General features: G+C 39.9%; 1 protein-coding gene across 3 annotated transcripts; it reads left to right on the top strand.

Annotated features, from left to right (window-relative positions):
* The first annotated feature begins 1,225 nt into the window (after positions 1-1,225).
* Positions 1,226-17,725, top strand: LOC106592320 (GTPase IMAP family member 7). 3 transcript variants are annotated; one of them, XM_045709845.1, is made up of 5 exons: positions 1,226-1,357; positions 3,571-3,660; positions 4,155-5,040; positions 15,480-15,557; positions 16,951-17,725. In XM_045709845.1, the coding sequence occupies exons 2-5, from the start codon at positions 3,579-3,581 to the stop codon at positions 16,976-16,978; spliced, it is 1,074 nt and encodes a 357-aa protein (XP_045565801.1). In that variant the 5' UTR covers positions 1,226-1,357; positions 3,571-3,578; the 3' UTR covers positions 16,979-17,725. The 3 variants fall into 3 exon arrangements, 1 of the variants encoding a protein (XP_045565801.1); XR_006762501.1 differs by lacking the exon at positions 16,951-17,725 and adding an exon at positions 14,239-14,377 and having other exon boundaries at positions 1,227-1,357; positions 15,480-15,566; XR_006762502.1 differs by lacking the exon at positions 16,951-17,725 and adding an exon at positions 14,239-14,377 and having other exon boundaries at positions 1,227-1,357; positions 15,477-15,496.
* The last annotated feature ends 573 nt before the right edge of the window (positions 17,726-18,298 follow it).

Raw genomic sequence — 18,298 nt, 5'->3', positions numbered from 1 at the left:
TCATGTTGGCTGCGGTGAAGGAGAGCATGCAGGTTTTGGTAGCGGGTCATGTCGGTGGCACTGTATTGTACTCAAAGCGAGCAAAGAAGTTGTTTAGTTTGTCTGGGAGCAAGACATCGGGGTCAGCGACGAGGCTGGTTTTCTTTTTGTAGTCCGTGATTGACTGTAGACCCTGCCACATACCTCTTGTGTCTGAGCCATTGAATTGTGACTCTACTATCAGCTATTTTAGTGCTATTTTAAACATTTTGTCATGAGGCTGAGAGAAAACAGTCATGTTTTTTCATCATACTCTTATGTAGGTGTCATAACCAATCATAAAATAACTGCAGTGTTAGGTTCTATGGGTTTTGACTCTTATGTAGGTGTCATAACCAGCCATAAAATAACTGCAGTGGTAGGTTCTGTGGGTTTTGACTCTTATGTAGGTGTCATAACAACCATAAAATAACTGCAGTGGTAGGTTCTGTGGGTTTTGACTCTTATGTAGGTGTCATAACCATAATAATGCAATACATGTTACAAACGTGTCTAAATATATATCATGACAGTGTTATGACCATATTATGACATATGACATGGTTATGACCGTGTTATGATGCTGGGTGTAAAGTATAGTGTTACCATTTTAAGTGTTTCTATAGTCCTTTATGTGAAAAATGAATGGTGGATAAACAGCTGGGATTTATGGGTATTAGGAGAACAAACAGATACAAAAAAAAAGGTACATTTTTTTTACCTGGGCAAGTCAGTTAAGAACAAATTCTTATTTTCAATGATGGCCAAGGAACAGCGGGTTAACTGCCTTGTTCAGGGGCAGAACAAGAGATTTGTACCTGTCAGCTCGGGATTTGAACTTGCAACCTTTTTGTTGCTAGTCCAATGCTCTAACCACTAGGCTATGCTGCTGCCCCAGATCTGGGACCAGGCTAGACAGATATAACATTACATTTGAAAATGTAGTTTAATTTGTTATTTACTTTGTAACCTTTTTCTCCCAGAAGGAGAAGTCTATATCTTTCATTTTATCTGATTCTGGCAAGCAGCCAAGAATAAAAAGCGACATCCAATCAGAATTCAGATCCTACTTGTCTTGAGTAGAATAATGTTTGCCTAGCAACACTCTCTCATTGGCTAGAAATGACTAGTTTGCTGGGAAAATGAAAGTTAACAGAATGTAAGGTGCAGCACATTGGGCGCTATAGTTTCGCATGAGTTTTAAACCATTCCATTGGTCGTTGAGGTAAATCTCCACCCACCCGGGGCATGTGGCTATGCAAAACCAGCAGGCCCACTGCTTCAGCTCTCTGTGACAACAGGGGACAACAATTAACAGATCTGTGAAACCACACTAAAAGTGAGTATTCAACTTAACTACCTTACTAATTAAATGTTGTACAACAATCTACTCTACAGTTTTTGAATAACTGTAGCACAATAATATGTAGACATTTTATTGATACCAGGTCTGTTAACATTTATGCATAAATAATCATATGATTGCATCACTTAACATCAACATGTCAAAACAAATCATGTAGCTGTTAACAATCACATTCTGCTATATGTTTGTATTTATGCACGTTTTAATATTGTAGAACAGTGAAAGGAGAATTATGGTTTGACTTTTACTTGAAACATTTACCTTGTTTAGTGCAGAGATAGTGCAGTATACTGTACCTTGTTTAGTGCAGAGATAGTGCAGTATACTGTACCTTGTTTAGTGCAGAGATAGTGCAGTATACTGTATCTTGTTTAGTGCAGAGATAGTGCAGTATACTGTACCTAGTTTAGTGCAGAGATAGTGCAGTATACTGTATCGTGTTCAAGCAGGCTGATCTTGGGTCAACAGCCATCTTATAGCAGGTTGTTGCTGTGAGGGACACACCTGCTGATTTTTGTCAGTACTGACTAAGGTCACACTGCTTAGACGTTGCATGCATCAACCAATGGTTGACTGACAGATTGCAAAAACACATGATAGGATTAGCTGATGTGTAAAATATCTATCCAGGCGTTGTAAGATCAGGCATATGGTGGTTCATTTCTTTACTATCAAATTAGCAGAGACAAACTTATCACACAAGTCAGAGTTATACTTAAACTAAATCTTTAATCACTTATTAATAAGGGAGCAGGTCAATACAACACACACATATAAAGTGAATCGATTGAGTGCTCTACGATAATGATGGCTGGTCAACGATTCATGCTCAGATGATCTATAGAATGGGTCACAAGCTTAAGATTTGTATGAAAGACACCTATAATGCATAGCAGACAGTATCTGCTGTGTCAACAGTTTTCATTGTATAGACCAGTGTCTATACACTGACAGTAGATTTACAATGTCTTTGGGGGATAAAACCTAAAGAGCATTCCAGAGCATGAGTTAATGTTTCTGTTCTGTACTGTACCAGGGAGAGATGGCTCCAGTATGGAGTTGGGGGAACTCCATTACTGGAGCCATCTCTCCCTGGTACAGTACAGAACAGAAACATTAACTCATGCTCTGGAATGCTCTTTAGGTTTTATCCCCCAAAGACATCGTAAATCTCCTGTCAGTGTTATCTCCCAGAGGCCCATCCTCAGTAGAACACACACACAATAGCTATAAGAATCCTCTATTCTGTTGCATAAAACAATCATTTGATGCAATAAAAGTATTATAACATAATCTAGCAATTTTCCACCATAGGCGTCAGCAACGTCTGAGCAGAGGAACACTCCCTTTGCGTTCCGACACCTCCCGATTTACACGTTGTTTGTGTTCACCTCTAACTGGTGTATCTGGTCTTAACAGTTGTAACGGTCGTCGTACGTAGTGGACCAAAGCGCAGCGGGTTGAGTGCTCATAGTGACTTTATTTAACACTGAATAAACAAAACAAGAAAACGATCAAATGAACATGATTGCAGGCTAAACACACAGCTATGCAACCACAACTTCCCACAAAGGGACAGGTGAAAACAGGCTACCTAAGTATGACTCTCAATCAGCAACAACGATGTACAGCTGTTCCTGATTGAGAGCCATACTAGGCCAACAAAGAAATACACATCATAGACAGAACATAGAAATACGAAATAAAGAACATAACCCAAAAACCCCGGAATACTCTAACCAAACACCCCTCTACATAAACACATATACTAACAAACCCCGAACCACATAAAACAAATACCCCCCTGCCACGTCCTGACCAAACTACAATAACAAATAACCCCTTTACTGGTCAGAACGTGACAACAGTACCAGCCAGGCATGTTTAGAATGTCATTTGATACGCATGTGAGTACATTATGTTCACCTGATGTAGGCTACGTTGTTAGGGATTGTAATTTGTCTTACAACAGTTATACCACATAACATTACTCTTTTTATAGTTTATAGTTTAATAGTTTTTATTGTTTGAAAGTCAAATAGCTGAGAAAAATATATAATTTAGTTCATCCTCATCTATAAACGTTGGAACTTTGCCAAACACGCTGCATGAGTCACCGAAGAAATTTGGACTTTTTATTTTGTAATGAGGTCATTGTCTGTTTCCATGTTTTTGATTGGCTGCAGTAGTAGAAATGGAACGAGGAAGAGGAGGGACTCTGAAGATTCTGTTCCTGTTGACACTCTGTCAGCAAGACTTCACTGGTCAATGCCAAGGTACACACACGCACGCACACACACACACACTTGTTGTTTGTTTGTTTGGATCTCATTATCTTTTCCAGAGGCAGCATATATTCTTTCTGGGGTCAACAGAAAACACAAAACATGACAAGTAACTAAACACTGATAGACAAGGACAGTCACACAAATAAATGTATAAATATATATAATAATACAATACAATACATTAAAATAATGTGTTTGTTTGTGTGTGCCATTCCATGAGAAATTGCTTAATATTTTATTATTGTTAGTTTAATTTTGGACTTGGGGACTGTGAAGAGACCCCTGGTGGAATGTCATTTGGGGTATATATGTGTGTATAAGCTGAATGTTATTTGACGATAAGAGAAGCATTTGTCTCGTCAACCCTCAACCAGGAAAGACACAGACACACACACACACACACACATATATGCATGGTCATAGAGTAGCCTTATATCAAGACACCTACTATCAAATCAATCATTTCTTGTTTATTTCCACAGTTTCAGGGCAGCCCTCTAACCTGAGGATAGTTCTGGTGGGGAAAACTGGATCAGGGAAGAGTGCAACAGGAAACACCATCCTGGGGAGAGAGATGTTTAAAGTGGAGGCTTCTCCAGTGTCTGTGACTGCTCAGAGTGAGAAACAGAGTGGAGTGGTGGATGGGAGGAAGATTGATGTCATCGACACCCCGGGGCTCTATGACACAACAATGTCTAAAGAAGAGATGAAAAGTGAAATAGTCAGGTGTATAGAAATGTCAGTCCCAGGACCCCACGCCTTCCTGCTGGTGATCAGACTGGGGAGGTTCACAGAGGAGGAGAGGAACACTGTGAAGTGGATCCAGGAGAACTTTGGAGAAGAAGCCTCAATGTACACCATCATTCTGTTCACACATGAAGATCAACTGGAGGGTAAATCAGTGGAGGAGTTTCTGGCTGAGAGCAAAGAGTTACGGAAACTCATCAATATCTGTGGGGGCAGATATCACTCCCTAATCAATGACAAGAGAAAACACAACACTCAGGTCCCAGAGCTGCTAGAGAAGATAGAGGAGATGGTGTCGAGGAATGGAGGAAAACACTACACCAATGAGATGTACCATGAGGCCCAGATGAAGATCGAAGAGGAGGAGGAGAGGAAGAAACAAGAAGAGGAGAAGAGAGAGAGAGAGAGGAGACAGGAAGAGGAAGAAAGAAGAAGAAGAGAAGAGAAATTGAATGAGTGCAAGTGGTCAGCATTTGTCAGTACGGCTGCATTGGGGTTGGGAGCCATGTACAGCTCTCCATTGTCATTAGCAGCAGGAGCTGCATTAGCCGCTGTTAAAGGTTATGAATGCATGGACACCTATTACAAATCAGGTAGTTCCAACTCAGAAGACCAGAAGAAGTAAGATTTCCACATCCACCATCTCAGATTGTTTTGAAATTAAGATTAATTGTTTTGTTATATAATATAAATATAATTTGATCTCTGAGAAATTAAGCAAATTTATTGCGCCCAAATTTGACATTTTAATTGATAGGATTCATATACTATTCAATACATATAGTACCCAACATCTGATCTGGATCCAATTTTTCCCCAACAATGATTAAGAACAAAGAATGGTCAAAAGCCTCAGATCAGATGTTGGCTATTATTTCACACTAATGTCTTGTTATCTGGAGGGCGGCCATTTGCATCTCCCCAATGGTCCAAATGTGGAATCTGTAACCATGCTGATATCATGGACAGTAATGGTTTGAGAACATTCCAAGATTTGGAAGATACATACACATTACCAGGCAACTCTTTTTTGTTTATATTTACAATTTAGGTTAGCTATGTTGGCCTATGGAGTCCCTTGGGAAACCCAGCTACCAAACCATCCAATGACGGGATTTATAAATAAATAATCTGGGCTCCTGAAAGGACTGATATCTATAATATACATGCTAACTTCTGGAAAGTGGTAAAACATTTTAAACAACTCCTCCCCTTGGGGGTGGCAGATAGCCAAGTGGTTAGAGCATTGGGCCAGTAACTGGATGATTACTGGATCAAATCCCTGAGCTAACAAGGTACAAATCTGACCTTCTTCTCCTGACCAAGGCAGTTAACCCACTGTTCCCCAGGTGCTGAAGATGTGGCTGTTGATTACGGCAGCCCTCTGCACTTCTCTGATTGGGTTAAGTGCGGAAGACACATTTCAGTTGTACAACTGACTAGTATCCCCCTTTCCCTTGTTACCCCAGCAGGTTTTGACAGCCTCTGGTCCCATACCAGACTACATTTTTTGTACTTTTAATAACCATTTAGCTTCAGCTGGCCAATTATTTGAAAGGATAATCTCTGAAAATGCACATCAATCTACTAGAGAGTCCCCTAGTCACATGACCTTGTAGATAACGATGCACTAACAGACTCACAGACTTTATCTTCATTTCCCCATTTGATGTCTATGATGTACTAAGTGCTACGCTAAAGAGTAAGAAAGTAAAACAATTCTTAGCTGATTCACATAATCACTTCTTACTCTCTGCACCAGTTATCACAGAACCATTGACCTATATATTATAACTTTACAGTTGTTTCTGGTGATATCCTTAAGATCTGTAAAGCAGCACATGTCCTCCCCCTACATAAAGGAGGAGATCCTTCTGACTTAGATAACTACCGTACAATTTGCAAATGATCTTGCCTTTCCAAAGTGTTTAATCCCTGGCCAACTGTCAGCTAAGAACTTTTTTAACTTCCCACTCTATTCTTAATGTGAACCAATCAGGTTTTAGACCTGGACAGAGCACAGTTTCAGCTGCTACGCTTGTTTTAGATGTGTTCAATTGCTTCGATCAGAAACATTATTGTGCTGCCTTTCCAAGGCCTTGGACACTGTTGACCATCACACTCATTCAAAGGTTGACTGAAATAGGCCTGGATCAGGCTTCTTGAAAGGTGGTTTGAGAATGATCTGTCAGACAGGACTCAATGTGTGATTTCTGATGGTGTCAAGTCTAGTTTCCTGGTACAGAGACCTGTTCTCTTTAATATTAATATAAATAATATTGGTTTATCTGTTGACTTGTAATATTCATCTGTATGCAACGTGGGTTTCTGTTTTAGGAATAGATCTTGCCTCTCCCTAAATAGCAGGAAGCAGATTGTACAGTCAACTTTCCTAACAGTTCTTGACTAAGGTGACACCATTTACCAGATTGCAGCAGCTACTACTCTTAAAACTGTGGATGCCGTCTACCATATTGCCCTTCACAGGTGACAGTTTTAATACTCACCACTACATCCTGTATCAAAAGGTTGGCTGGTCCACATTAAAGTCCTGTAGATCACTTCATTACTCCCTTTTTGTTTACAAAGCTCTACTACAGAAGCTTCCAACGTACCTAACTTTGTTGCTAACGTATGACATAATGAGCTACCAAAGCCGCTCGTAAGATTAATTAACTCTTGAGGTCCCTCTGGTCTCCACCAATTTAGGTAAATACTCTTTTAGTTTTATTGCCCCCATTGTTGTAATAACCTACAAAATTCCTTGCATCTTGTTTGCCTGGTGCCTCTAGGGCAGGTTAGGACTCTGGTGGTGAATTATTTCAATGAAGATTGTATTTTACCCCTTTTTTCTCCACAATTTCGATCTTGTGTCATCGCTGCAACTCCCCAATGGGCTGGAGAGGCGAAGGTCGAGTCATGCGTCCTCTGAAACAGGACCCACCAAACTGCGCTTCTTAACACTTAACTCCGCTTAAGCCGGAAGCCAGCCGCACAAACGTGTCGGAGGAAACACTGTTCAACTGACGACGGGGTCAGCCTGTAGGCGCCCGGCCCGCCACAAGGAGTCGCTAGAGCGCGATGAGCCAAATAAATCCACCCCTCACCCGGACGACGCCGGCCTATTGTGTGCCACCTTATGGGGACTCCCGATCACAGCCAGTTGTGATACAGCCTGAGATCGAACCCGGGTCTGTAGTGACACCCCTAGCACTGCGATAAAGGGCATTAGACCGCTGTGCCACTCGGGAGGCAGATTGTAGTTCTTTTGATTGATTGTGGTGGTTTACATGTTGAAATTGTGATGTTGAGTTTGTTCTTTGTGCTTATTTTTATTCTCCTTGTTCTATTTGTCATGTTAGTTTTTCTTCCTGTTTGGGAGAACATTTTTGTATTCAGGGCACCATTGGGAATGAGACCCTGGTCTCAATTGGGCTACCCTCAATAAGGAAAAGTTAATATATAAAAAATGTATAAACAATTATTGGAAAGCTCATATTCTGAGCTAACCATTAAAAAAGTATGGTCCACAGATCTAATTGAATCTGAACAGCCCTTTAACTGGAACAGAATATGGAAAAATATGGCATCCTGTAATCTGAACCATCAGTTTATACATTGTGTGCAACCCAGTCATCACCAAGTTGTACCAGGTTGCTGGTGGTATGCCCAAAGGCATGGCTGGTGGATTCCCCGGTGCTGGTGGTATTCCCGTATGGCATGGCTGGTGGTCCCTGGTGCTGGCGGCATGCCCGAAGGCATGGCTGGTGGATTAACCAGTGCTTGTGGTATGAACGAAGGCATGGCTGGCGGATTCCCCGGTGCTGGTGGCACCGCTCCTGCAGGCGGTGGATCATCTGGACCAACTATTGAGGAAGCCGACTAAACCATTCCAACCTTTCTGCAACTACCTCCCCCTAACAAGCAACATTTGAAATGTGGCTTTGAATCAATGACTATTATCACTGTGACTCTTATCACAACCTGTGTCAAGTCACTCCACACTGACCGTAGTAGTAGTCCATCACAACTTTTCTCCACTGATCTTTGTCTATAGCACCTGCTAAATTCAAGGCAGCAATGTTGTTGAGAGTGTCAGGGTTCACCTAGGGGTCATGATAGGGGCTGTACCAAATGTTTGATGATTATGCTTATGTTGTATTAACCTGTTAGGGCTAGGGGGCAGTATTTACACGGCCGGATAAAAAAACGTGCCCGATTTAATCTGGTTATTACTACTGCCCAGAAACTAGAATATGCATATAATTATTGGCTTTGGATAGAAAACACCCTAAAGTTTCTAAAACTGTTTGAATGGTGTCTGTGAGTATAACAGAACTCATATGGCAGGCAAAAACCTGAGAAGATTCTGTACAGGAAGTGCCCTCTCTGACCATTCCTTGGGCTTCTTGGCTCTGTTTATTGAAAACTTAGGATCTTTGCTGTAACGTGACACTTCCTACGGCTCCCATAGGCTCTCAGAACCCGGGAAAAAGCTGAATGATGTAATTCCAGCCCCTGGCTGAAAAACATTAGCGCCTTTGGTAAGTGGTCTATCAGAGGACAATCAGACTGAGGCGCGTGCACGAGGCAACCCCATGTTTTTATTTTCTCTCTCTTTGTACTAAAACACAGATTCCCGGTCGGAATATTATCGCTTTTTTTACGAGAAAAATGGCATAAAAATTTATTTTAAACAGCGGTTGACATGCTTTCGAAGTACGGTAATGGAATATTTAGAAATTTTTTGTCACGAAACGCGTCGGGCGCGTCACCCTTATTTAACCTTTGGATAGTGTCTTGAACGCACGAACAAAACAGAGGATATTTGAACATAACTATGGATTATTTTGAACCAAACCAACATTTGTTATTGAAGTAGAAGTCCTGGGAGTGCATTCTGACGAAGAACAGCAAAGGTAATAACATTTTTCTTATAGTAAATCTGACATTCGTGAGGGCTAAACTTGGTGGGTGTCTAAATAGCTAGCCCTGTGATGCCGGGCTATCTACTTAGAATATTGCAAAATCTGCTTTCACCAAAAAGCTATTTTAAAATCGGACATAGCGAGTGCATAGAGGAGTTCTGTATCTATAATTCTTAAAATAATTGTTATGTATTTTGTCAACGATTATCATGAGTAATTTAGTAAATTCACCGGAAGTATGCTAGTTCTGAACGTCACATGCTAATGTAAAAAGCTGGTTTTTGGATATAAATATGAACTTGATTGAACAAAACATGCATGTATTGTATAACATAACGTCCTAGGGTTGTCATCTGATGAAGATCATCAAAGGTTAGTGCTGCATTTAGCTGTGGTTTGGGTTTATGTGACATTATATGCTAGCTTGAAAAATGGGTGTCTGATTATTTCTGGTTGGGTACTCTGCTGACATAATCTAATGTTTTGCTTTCGCTGTAAAGCCTTTTTGAAATCAGACCGTGTGGTTAGATAAAGGAGAGTCATGTCTTTAAAATGGTGTAAAATAGTTTTGTTTTTTTTGAGGAATTTGTAATTCGCGCCACGCCTATCATTGGATATTGGAGCAGGTGTTCCGCTAGCGGAACGTCTAGATGTAAGAGGTTAAAGCACGTTAACCTCTCTAGGGCAGGTGGCACCAAATCGTCCCACCTACGTAACAGCCAGTTGAATCCTGTGGCGCGTTATTCAAATACCTTAGAAATGCTATTACTTCAATTTTTCAAACATATGACTATTTTACACCATTTTAAAGATAAGACTCTCGTTAATCTAACCACACTGTCCGATTTCAAAAAGGCTTTACAACGAAATCAAAACATTAGATTATGTCAGCAGAGTACCCAGCCAGAAATAATCAGACACCCATTTTTCAAGCTAGCATATAATGTCACATAAACCCAAACCACAGCTAAATGTAGCACTAACCTTTGATGATCTTCATCAGATGACAACCCTAGGACATTATGTTATACAATACATGCATGTTTTGTTCAATCAAGTTCATATTTATATCAAAAACCAGCTTTTTACATTAGCATGTGACTAGCATGTGACTAGCATTCCCACCGAACACTGCCGGTGAATTTACTAAATTACTCACGATAAACGTTCACAAAAAGCATAACAATTATTTTAAAAATTATAGATACAGAACTCCTCTATGCACTCGATATGTCCGATTTTAAAATAGCTTTTCGGTGAAAGCACATTTTGCAATATTCTCAGTAGATAGCCCGGCATCACAGGGCTAGCTATTTAGACACCCAGCAAGTTTAGCACTCATCAAAGTCAGATTTACTTTAAGAAAAATGTTATTACCTTTGTTGTCTTCGTCAGAATGCACTCCCAGGACTTCTACTTCAATAACAAATGTTGGTTTGGTCCAAAATAATCCATCGTTATATCCAAACAGCGGCGTTTTGTTCGTGCGTTCTAGACACTATCCTAAACGGTAAATAAGGGTGGCGGCATGGCGCAATTCGTGACAAAAAATTCTAAATATTCCATTACCGTACTTCGAAGCATGTCAACCGCTGTTTAAAATCAATTTTTATGCCATTTTTCTCATAAAAAAAAGCAATAATATTCCGACCGGGAATCTGCTTTTAGGTAAACAGACAAAGGAAAAGAAAGCATTCGGTCGAAGCGGGCACGCGCCTAAGCCCATAGTACACTGAGTGGCCACTTGCCAAAAGCGATAAAGTGTTTCAGCCAGAGCCTGCCTCGATATTGTTCAGCTTTTTCCCGGGCTCTGAGACCCTATGGAAGCCGTAGGAAGTGTCACGTTATTGCACAGATCCCGAGTCTTCAATAAAAAGAGCCAAGATGAAACACTACTTCTCAGACAGGCCACTTCCTGCTTGAAATCTTCTCAGGTTTTGGCCTGCCATATGAGTTCTGTTATACTCACAAACACCATTCAAACAGTTTTAGAAACTTTAGGGTGTTTTCTATCCAAAGCCAATAATTATATGCATATTCTAGTTACTGGGCAGGAGTAGTAACCAGATTAAATCGGGTACGTTTTTTATCCAGCCGTGTCAATACTGCCCCCTAGCCCTAACAGGTTAACCTAATTATATGGAACCGGAGTTATTCAATACAATTCAAATATCACTCCATAACATTTCAACCCAATTATTTAAACCCATGTTTTACAGTGTCAAGCTTCAAACATCAACTCATTTGATAACTCTCCAGTCGAGTCAACAATATCTCTCATTTAAACCATATATTCTTCAGACCCAACCACTCCCGCAGTATGGGCCTTGCCAATAGCCACAATTATCGTCCTATCTTTAATATTCCTCCAATCCCTTTGATTTCTTTTTGTTTGTAAATTCTATCAGCTATATATCTCCTTTTATTCTACACCTAAATGTATCATATTATTTTATTTACAATCCTTTTATGATACCATTATTCTCTTATCTTTAAATCCTTAATACAGTATTCCTCTTTTACCTCGCCTTATAACCTCACCTCCTTTCCCAAGAATTACTCCGCCGAAACTAATCGTACCCTTCGTTACGAATCTTGCCGGTCACCAAGTATTCTTATCTAAAATTTCCCGATCCTTGTCGGGGTAATTCCTCGAACCTAACCGCAATTTTATATGTACGAATCTTGCCGATACCAATTACTAACCCAATTATTCCCTATATCTTCGAACCTAATCGTACCCTTCGTTACGAATCTTGCCGAATGATTTCAGTATTCTCCCTGAACCTAACCGCACCTTTTATATTTTACGGATCTTTCCAGGTGAGCAATACTCTATGGTACCATGGTACTAACAACACATTTACCACAGGTTTGCATGTCACAATAGTGACTCTATCAAATTTCTTATCTACTCAAAATAATTCATAATTTTGTTCACTTACATCGAACAGGTGCTTCACAAAATTAATTTGGTTAAAGCCAATATGCAGATCTTTAGTTATTATAACAATAGGTGTCTGCTTACCTGTTTTTAGTTGTCCGGACTCATTGTGAAGCACACCGTTTCCCGAAAGTGAAGTCCAATTGGCTGATCAATGCTCAGCGAAGACGTTCTATATACCAGACCGTCGGGGTCACCATGTTAAAGTTGCGACAGTTCGTTTCTGGTATCAGAACAAAATAGTCAGCACATAGTAACTTCTGATTTATTTGTACTTTAATTAATGCAAATACGTGTGTGGTAAATGGGTGGTTCGTATATATACGGTCTCGCTGTTATACCTCGCAGGGCAAACAGAGAAGAGAACGACACCCCTATTGTTCTCGCTTATATACTCTGACAGTGATAGTTCCTGCTCAATGCTGGCCTGTCAGAGGGAGGAGGAGCGTGGTTTAAACTTGCTCCTCCTATTGTCGGCGTGTAGGCTGGTCCCAGCCTAGTGACGCACTTCCTGTCTTCAGCAGTTGATTTATCCGTAGCTTATATACTTAATATTGTAGCATAGCTTCCCCGGTATATTATAAAGGTTATGCATACAAATAGCCAGTTCAACCCTAACACTATGAGGGGTGGCCAGTCCTCTTCTGGCTGTGCCGGGTGGAGATTATAACAGCACATGGCCAAGATGTTCAAATGTTCATAAATGACCAGCATGGTCAAATAATAATAATCATAGTAGTTGTCGAGGGTGCAACAAGTCAGTAACACAAGAGTAAGTGTCAGTTGGCTTTTTCATAGCCGATCTTTGAGAGTATCTCTACCGCTCCTGCTGTCTCTAGAGAGTTGAAAACAGCAGGTCTGGGACAGGTAGCACATCCGGTGAACAGGTCAGGGTTCCAGCAGGTCTGGGACAGCAGGTCTGGGACAGGTAGCACGTCCGGTGAACAGATCAGGGTTCCATTTTCCAGGGTTCCATTTTGTTCGTGCGTTCAGGTCACTATCCGAAGGGTAACGCGCGAGCGCATTTCGTGACAAAAAAATTCAAAATATTCTATTACCGTACTTAGAAGCATGTCAAACGCTGTTTAAAATCAATTTTTATGCTATTTTTCTCCAGTCTCACTGTCCCCAGGCTGACCACTTACAAACTCTGCTCCTATACTTTGCCCAGAGACTGCAGACACCCCATTCCACTTTCTGGTGGCTTTAGAGAGCCAATGGAAGCCTTAGAAAGTGTCACGTTACAGCACAGATGCTATAATTTCGATAGAGATGCAACAGAAGGACAACAAATTGTCAGACAGGGCACTTCCTGCATGGAATCTTTTCAGGTTTTGGCCTGTGTTAGGGTTTGACCAACTATTTGAGTGCATATCCTATATAATATAACAATTTGTTTGCATAACCTATATAATATAACACAGATGCTATAATAATGAGTATATAAACTATAGATAATTGAGTACTGCTATATGTTAAGAGGAAGTGGCTCATATGATGGTGGGTCATATGGAAAGAATGCTGATGATGTAGAAACAGGATTTTCTGTAGAATAATAGCAATAACAGGATATGGGTGAAAGGTATATGCGGGGGGGCGTAAGGGTTTTAGAGAACTGTGCATTGTGCAGTCGCAAGTTGAGACATCCGCCAGGAAGTTGGAGTGCGTCTAGAGGTTGGGACCAACCGGCACGCCAACGATAGGCTGGAATAAGTCTAAACCATATTCTAGACTCTACTATGACAGGCCCTCAAGGAGAGGGAACTAAGTCTGTCAAAGTATTTAAAGAAGAACTTGTAATGTCATTCCAGTTCTCTGTCTACCCTGCGTGGTGTTACAGGGAGCCCGTATATACGAACCACATATTTACCATTCAAGTGTTTGCATTAATTAAAGTACAAAGAAATCAGAAGTTACAATGTGCTGACTATTTTGTTCTGATACCAGATTCGAATTGACGCGACCTGACAAATGGTGACCCCGACGTGATTCTGGTACCGGGACTTCGCTGAGTATTGATCAGCCAATTGGACATCGCTGTCATGGGACGGGGTGTTTCACAAAACGTCATGACAACTAAAAACAGGTAAGCAGACACCTATTGTTATAATAAGTAAAGATCTGCATATTGGCTTTATCCAAATAAATTTTGTGAAGCACCTGTTCGATGTAAGTGAACCAAATTATGAATTATTATGAGTAGATAAGAAATATTATAGAGTCATTATTGTGACATGCAAACCCGTGGTGAATGTGTTGTTATTACCTTGGTACCATAGAGTATTGTTCTACCGGCCAGATCCGTGACATTGAGGGCACGGTGAGAACCGGAGAAAATACTGAAATCTCCCGGCTAGGATCGTAACTCGGCGGGTGCACCTAGGACCGGGGATATAGGGAATAATTGAAATAGCAATTGCTGCCGGCGAGGTTTGTAACTACGAGAGTACGACTGGGGTCGGAAAATTTTAGATAAGAATACTGGGTGACCGGCGAGACGGCGGAGTAATTCTTAGGAAAGGAGGTGAGGTTGGAGACGAGATAAAAGAGGAATAGTAACTTAGGAATGTAAAGGCAAGAGAATGACAGTATAATAGAAGTTTCGAAGATAAAATAATATGCTTAATTTAGGTGTAGAATAAAAGGTGATATTTAACTGTTTGAATTTATTAATGAAAAAGCATCAAAAGGACTGGAGGAATATGTTAGATAGGACGATAATTGTGGCTATTGGCAAGGCACGTACTGTGGGCGTGGCTCGGTTTGTAAAGTTTATCTTTTGAATGGTGGGGTAATGTTGGCTCTAACGGAGAGTTATTACTTGATTTGATATACTAAGGGTGTGTTTAGGTTTGGAAAAAATATGTTTTAAATGATGGGTTAAAGTTGGGACTAATGGTAAGAAAGATGCATAAGGTATGTGGAGACAAGACAGGGAAACAGCATGTTGAGGGTTAGACATAGCCAGGGTATGGCTGTCTGAAGCCCGGTTAAGAAGGCAAAAAGGCAAGTGTAGAGAAAGAGAGAGAGAAAGATTGAAGAAGGATATCAGCAGGAAAAGGAAAAAATTAAAATTATTATGTGCGTGTGAGATAGGTTTACTGACCAGTTAAAGGTAACTTGTATGTGTGTGAGACCTAATAACTTATCAAAAGTCACAATAGTAATTATTCCTAAATTCTGAGAAGGAGAAAAAGAGAGACAGAGACAACGAGGAAGCGAGCAGAGGGTGAAAAGAAAAAGGAAGTTACTAAGAAAGTTGAAAAGTAAGTTTGGCGATTTATATGTTACTTTTAAGTCTTGGACATTTTATAAGTGTGAAGCCAAAAGAGAAGAGAAAGTTGAAAAGTTTGGTTTTACTCTTACAATAGAGGAAAGGCAGAACGTTGTTTGAGTAGAGGTTATATTTTGGCCAACTGGTAAGAAGAGGAGAGTTGGTTGTGCGCGCTGGACTATATTTAGCTGTAAGGAATTCAGGTCTGAATAGTTGGATCGTAAAAGTTTTGTGATAGTTTCTGATTGTTGTTTATGGGTTTTATTGTTTAGGTAAAAATAGTGAATTTGAGCAGGAAGTAATGTATTCTAACATTATAATTTGTTTCCATTACGTGGAAAAATGTCAAGTCAGTAAAGTGAATTGCAGGTGGAGTTAATTTTATTTTTACAGGGACAGTGCACATTAAACACAGTTGTGTATAATGGCAGGGTATTCCTAGCAAACAGAATGGGCCGGTTTGCAGACAAACTGAAGGGGTTTAAGGTTTTAAGCAATCTTGGGTTAAATTAGTCAAGTAGTATGTTAAAGTAGGGGAGTTTAATAGGTTTGAAGTACAGTATTGTATCCAAGGGTAGCGCATGTTCAATTAAGTTTAAAACTAATGATTGGGGGGAGTACAATGGAATTATAAGTATTTTTAGGTTTTGTTTGTAGTTAACGTTTGGGTTTCTGAATCGGTGTAGTATGAGGAAATGCTGACCAAGTGGTTAGTTTATGGAAAAAGGAGGCTTAGCTCTCTTTGGAAAAAATCCTAGGGACAGGATATCTTAAAGGGATACACACATGGCATTTTGAAAGTTTTGGTTTCTGAGTTTTAATTAAGCACGTGAAATTATTTTGATAGGGAATGTTCTGGGAACCGGGAATAAAAAATGTAGATAAAGTTCTTAGCCTTCATTTGTCTAATGTAGTAAGAAATATGGTTCTGAAAGGGTGGTATGACGTTTGACCCCTCTAGTGACTTTTCCTTTTGTGGTCTGATCAGCCGCAATGAAAAGCCATTTGGATGGTGAATTTAAGGTTATTTGTGATACTGACTTTAAGGACATTTGTAGAACTGATAATTATGATGGAGTTAAAGTTCTTACACACAATTGATAATTTGAACCAATGAGAAGACAGAATGACGATAAGGCTACAATATTTTTTCTTTGTGGAGAAGTTCAGATTAGTCATTTTTGATCTGATTATGTTAGGTGAATATCGTTTGATAATTAGGGGTATTTTTTACATGATCTAGATACGTTTATTTTCCCTTAGGAAGTCAGCTGTGGTTGTAAGCAGTGTCAGAGATTTAACACAACAAGGCTGTGGAATTGACATAATAGTAGTATTATATTTTGTTGTGAATAAGTCTAATAATGGTAGACTTTTGTCAACAGGACAGGAATATATGTCATCTGTAGGTGATCCAGGATCATTGAGGGTATCGAGATAAATTTAAGTAACTATGGAATAAGATAGTGAGACATTTAGTACTCCCCTGCACTGCTGAGACCTTGATGGGTTGGAAGTAGCAGGAGGAGAGCATAAGCAAGGAAGAGAAGATAAAAGGGACACAGAAGAATTAGATAACAGTTAGTGAGTGGAGACCAGCATATTTAAATGATAAACAGGTGAGGACAGAAATAATACTGGGACAGACAGAAAAGACATAATAAGAATAAAAGATAGGAAGAGAATTTAGTTTGGTTCGCTTAGCTTTAGGATATTAATTCATGGAGAGACTATCGGCTCCATAGGCATGTATTTTAGTTTTGATTTTAAGTTATGTTTGGTAAATTTAGCTAGGAAAAGATATGATAATTTTGTTGAAAGTAGTTGTTAAATCTTAAAGAAGATAAGACACTTTACAGAGAATGGTTACAGGGTAGCTAAGGATGAATGCCCAAGGGAGAATTGGACATGTGGAAAATGAAAGGGGGCAATCCTACAAGAGAAGGGCTGACATAAGGATCATTTACTAACCTTACCAAAGAAACTGTTTAGATATTCTGCAAAATTGACACATGGCTTGAGCCATGTATAAATAGGGGGAGTATGGTAGAGCAGGCGATAGAACAGGTTAGGATAATTACTTAAACAAGAACATATTACTTAAACAAAAACATTTTTTGTAGAATATCCATTCCAACATTTGGAAATGGACTTATTGAACAATTCCGAATTGAGGGGAAGAAGGGGTGTTTAACAATAACAGATAAGTATAGCAAATGGGTAGAAGCGTTCCCAACTTACTTGGTGGACATGATTATGCTAACTAAAAAATGAGGTCAAGATATTATCCCTAGAGTTGATTTACTGGGATCTATCTCTTTAAATGATGGATGACAGTTTAGCTAATCAGGTAGAGCCTATAGAATGCCAGAGTTAGAGATACCAGAACAGGTAGACATAGAAGTTGAAGAAATACTAGCAGAGCACATGAGAAGACTGTTTGTTAACCAAACCCGTATGTCCAAGATTTTGTGTCCAACAGGTGAATTACAGGAGAAGGTGATTCACTCAATCCAACTAGGAGACTGGGTGTGGATCCAGTCCCTGAGGAGAAAAAACTGGAAGCAGCCCCATTGGGAAGGCCCATACCAGGTTCTGTTAAACCATTGCCTTTGCCATTAGAAAAGCTGAGAGAGTCACTTGGGTCCACGTTATCCACTGCAAGAAGGTATGTACACATATGAGCACTGCTGATCACACACAGAGTTAGGAGAAGAACCGAGTACCAACAGG

The sequence above is a fragment of the Salmo salar genome, chromosome ssa02 (genome assembly GCF_905237065.1).
Source record: "Salmo salar chromosome ssa02, Ssal_v3.1, whole genome shotgun sequence".
In the NCBI taxonomy this organism is placed as follows: domain Eukaryota; kingdom Metazoa; phylum Chordata; class Actinopteri; order Salmoniformes; family Salmonidae; genus Salmo; species Salmo salar.
This window is presented reverse-complemented; position numbering and strand designations above follow the sequence as displayed.

What these genes read in the sequence shown, in the direction of transcription:
- LOC106592320 (XM_045709845.1), top strand. Translation starts at nt 3,579, where the DNA reads ATGGAACGAGGAAGAGGAGGGACTCTGAAGATTCTGTTCCTGTTGACA. An exon ending in AACTCAGAAGACCAGAAGAA is followed by an intron (nt 5,041 to 15,479) that starts GTAAGATTTCCA and finishes AATTCTGAGAAG; the next exon opens with GAGAAAAAGAGAGACAGAGA. An exon ending in GTTACTAAGAAAGTTGAAAA is followed by an intron (nt 15,558 to 16,950) that starts GTAAGTTTGGCG and finishes TTTTGTCAACAG; the next exon opens with GACAGGAATATATGTCATCT.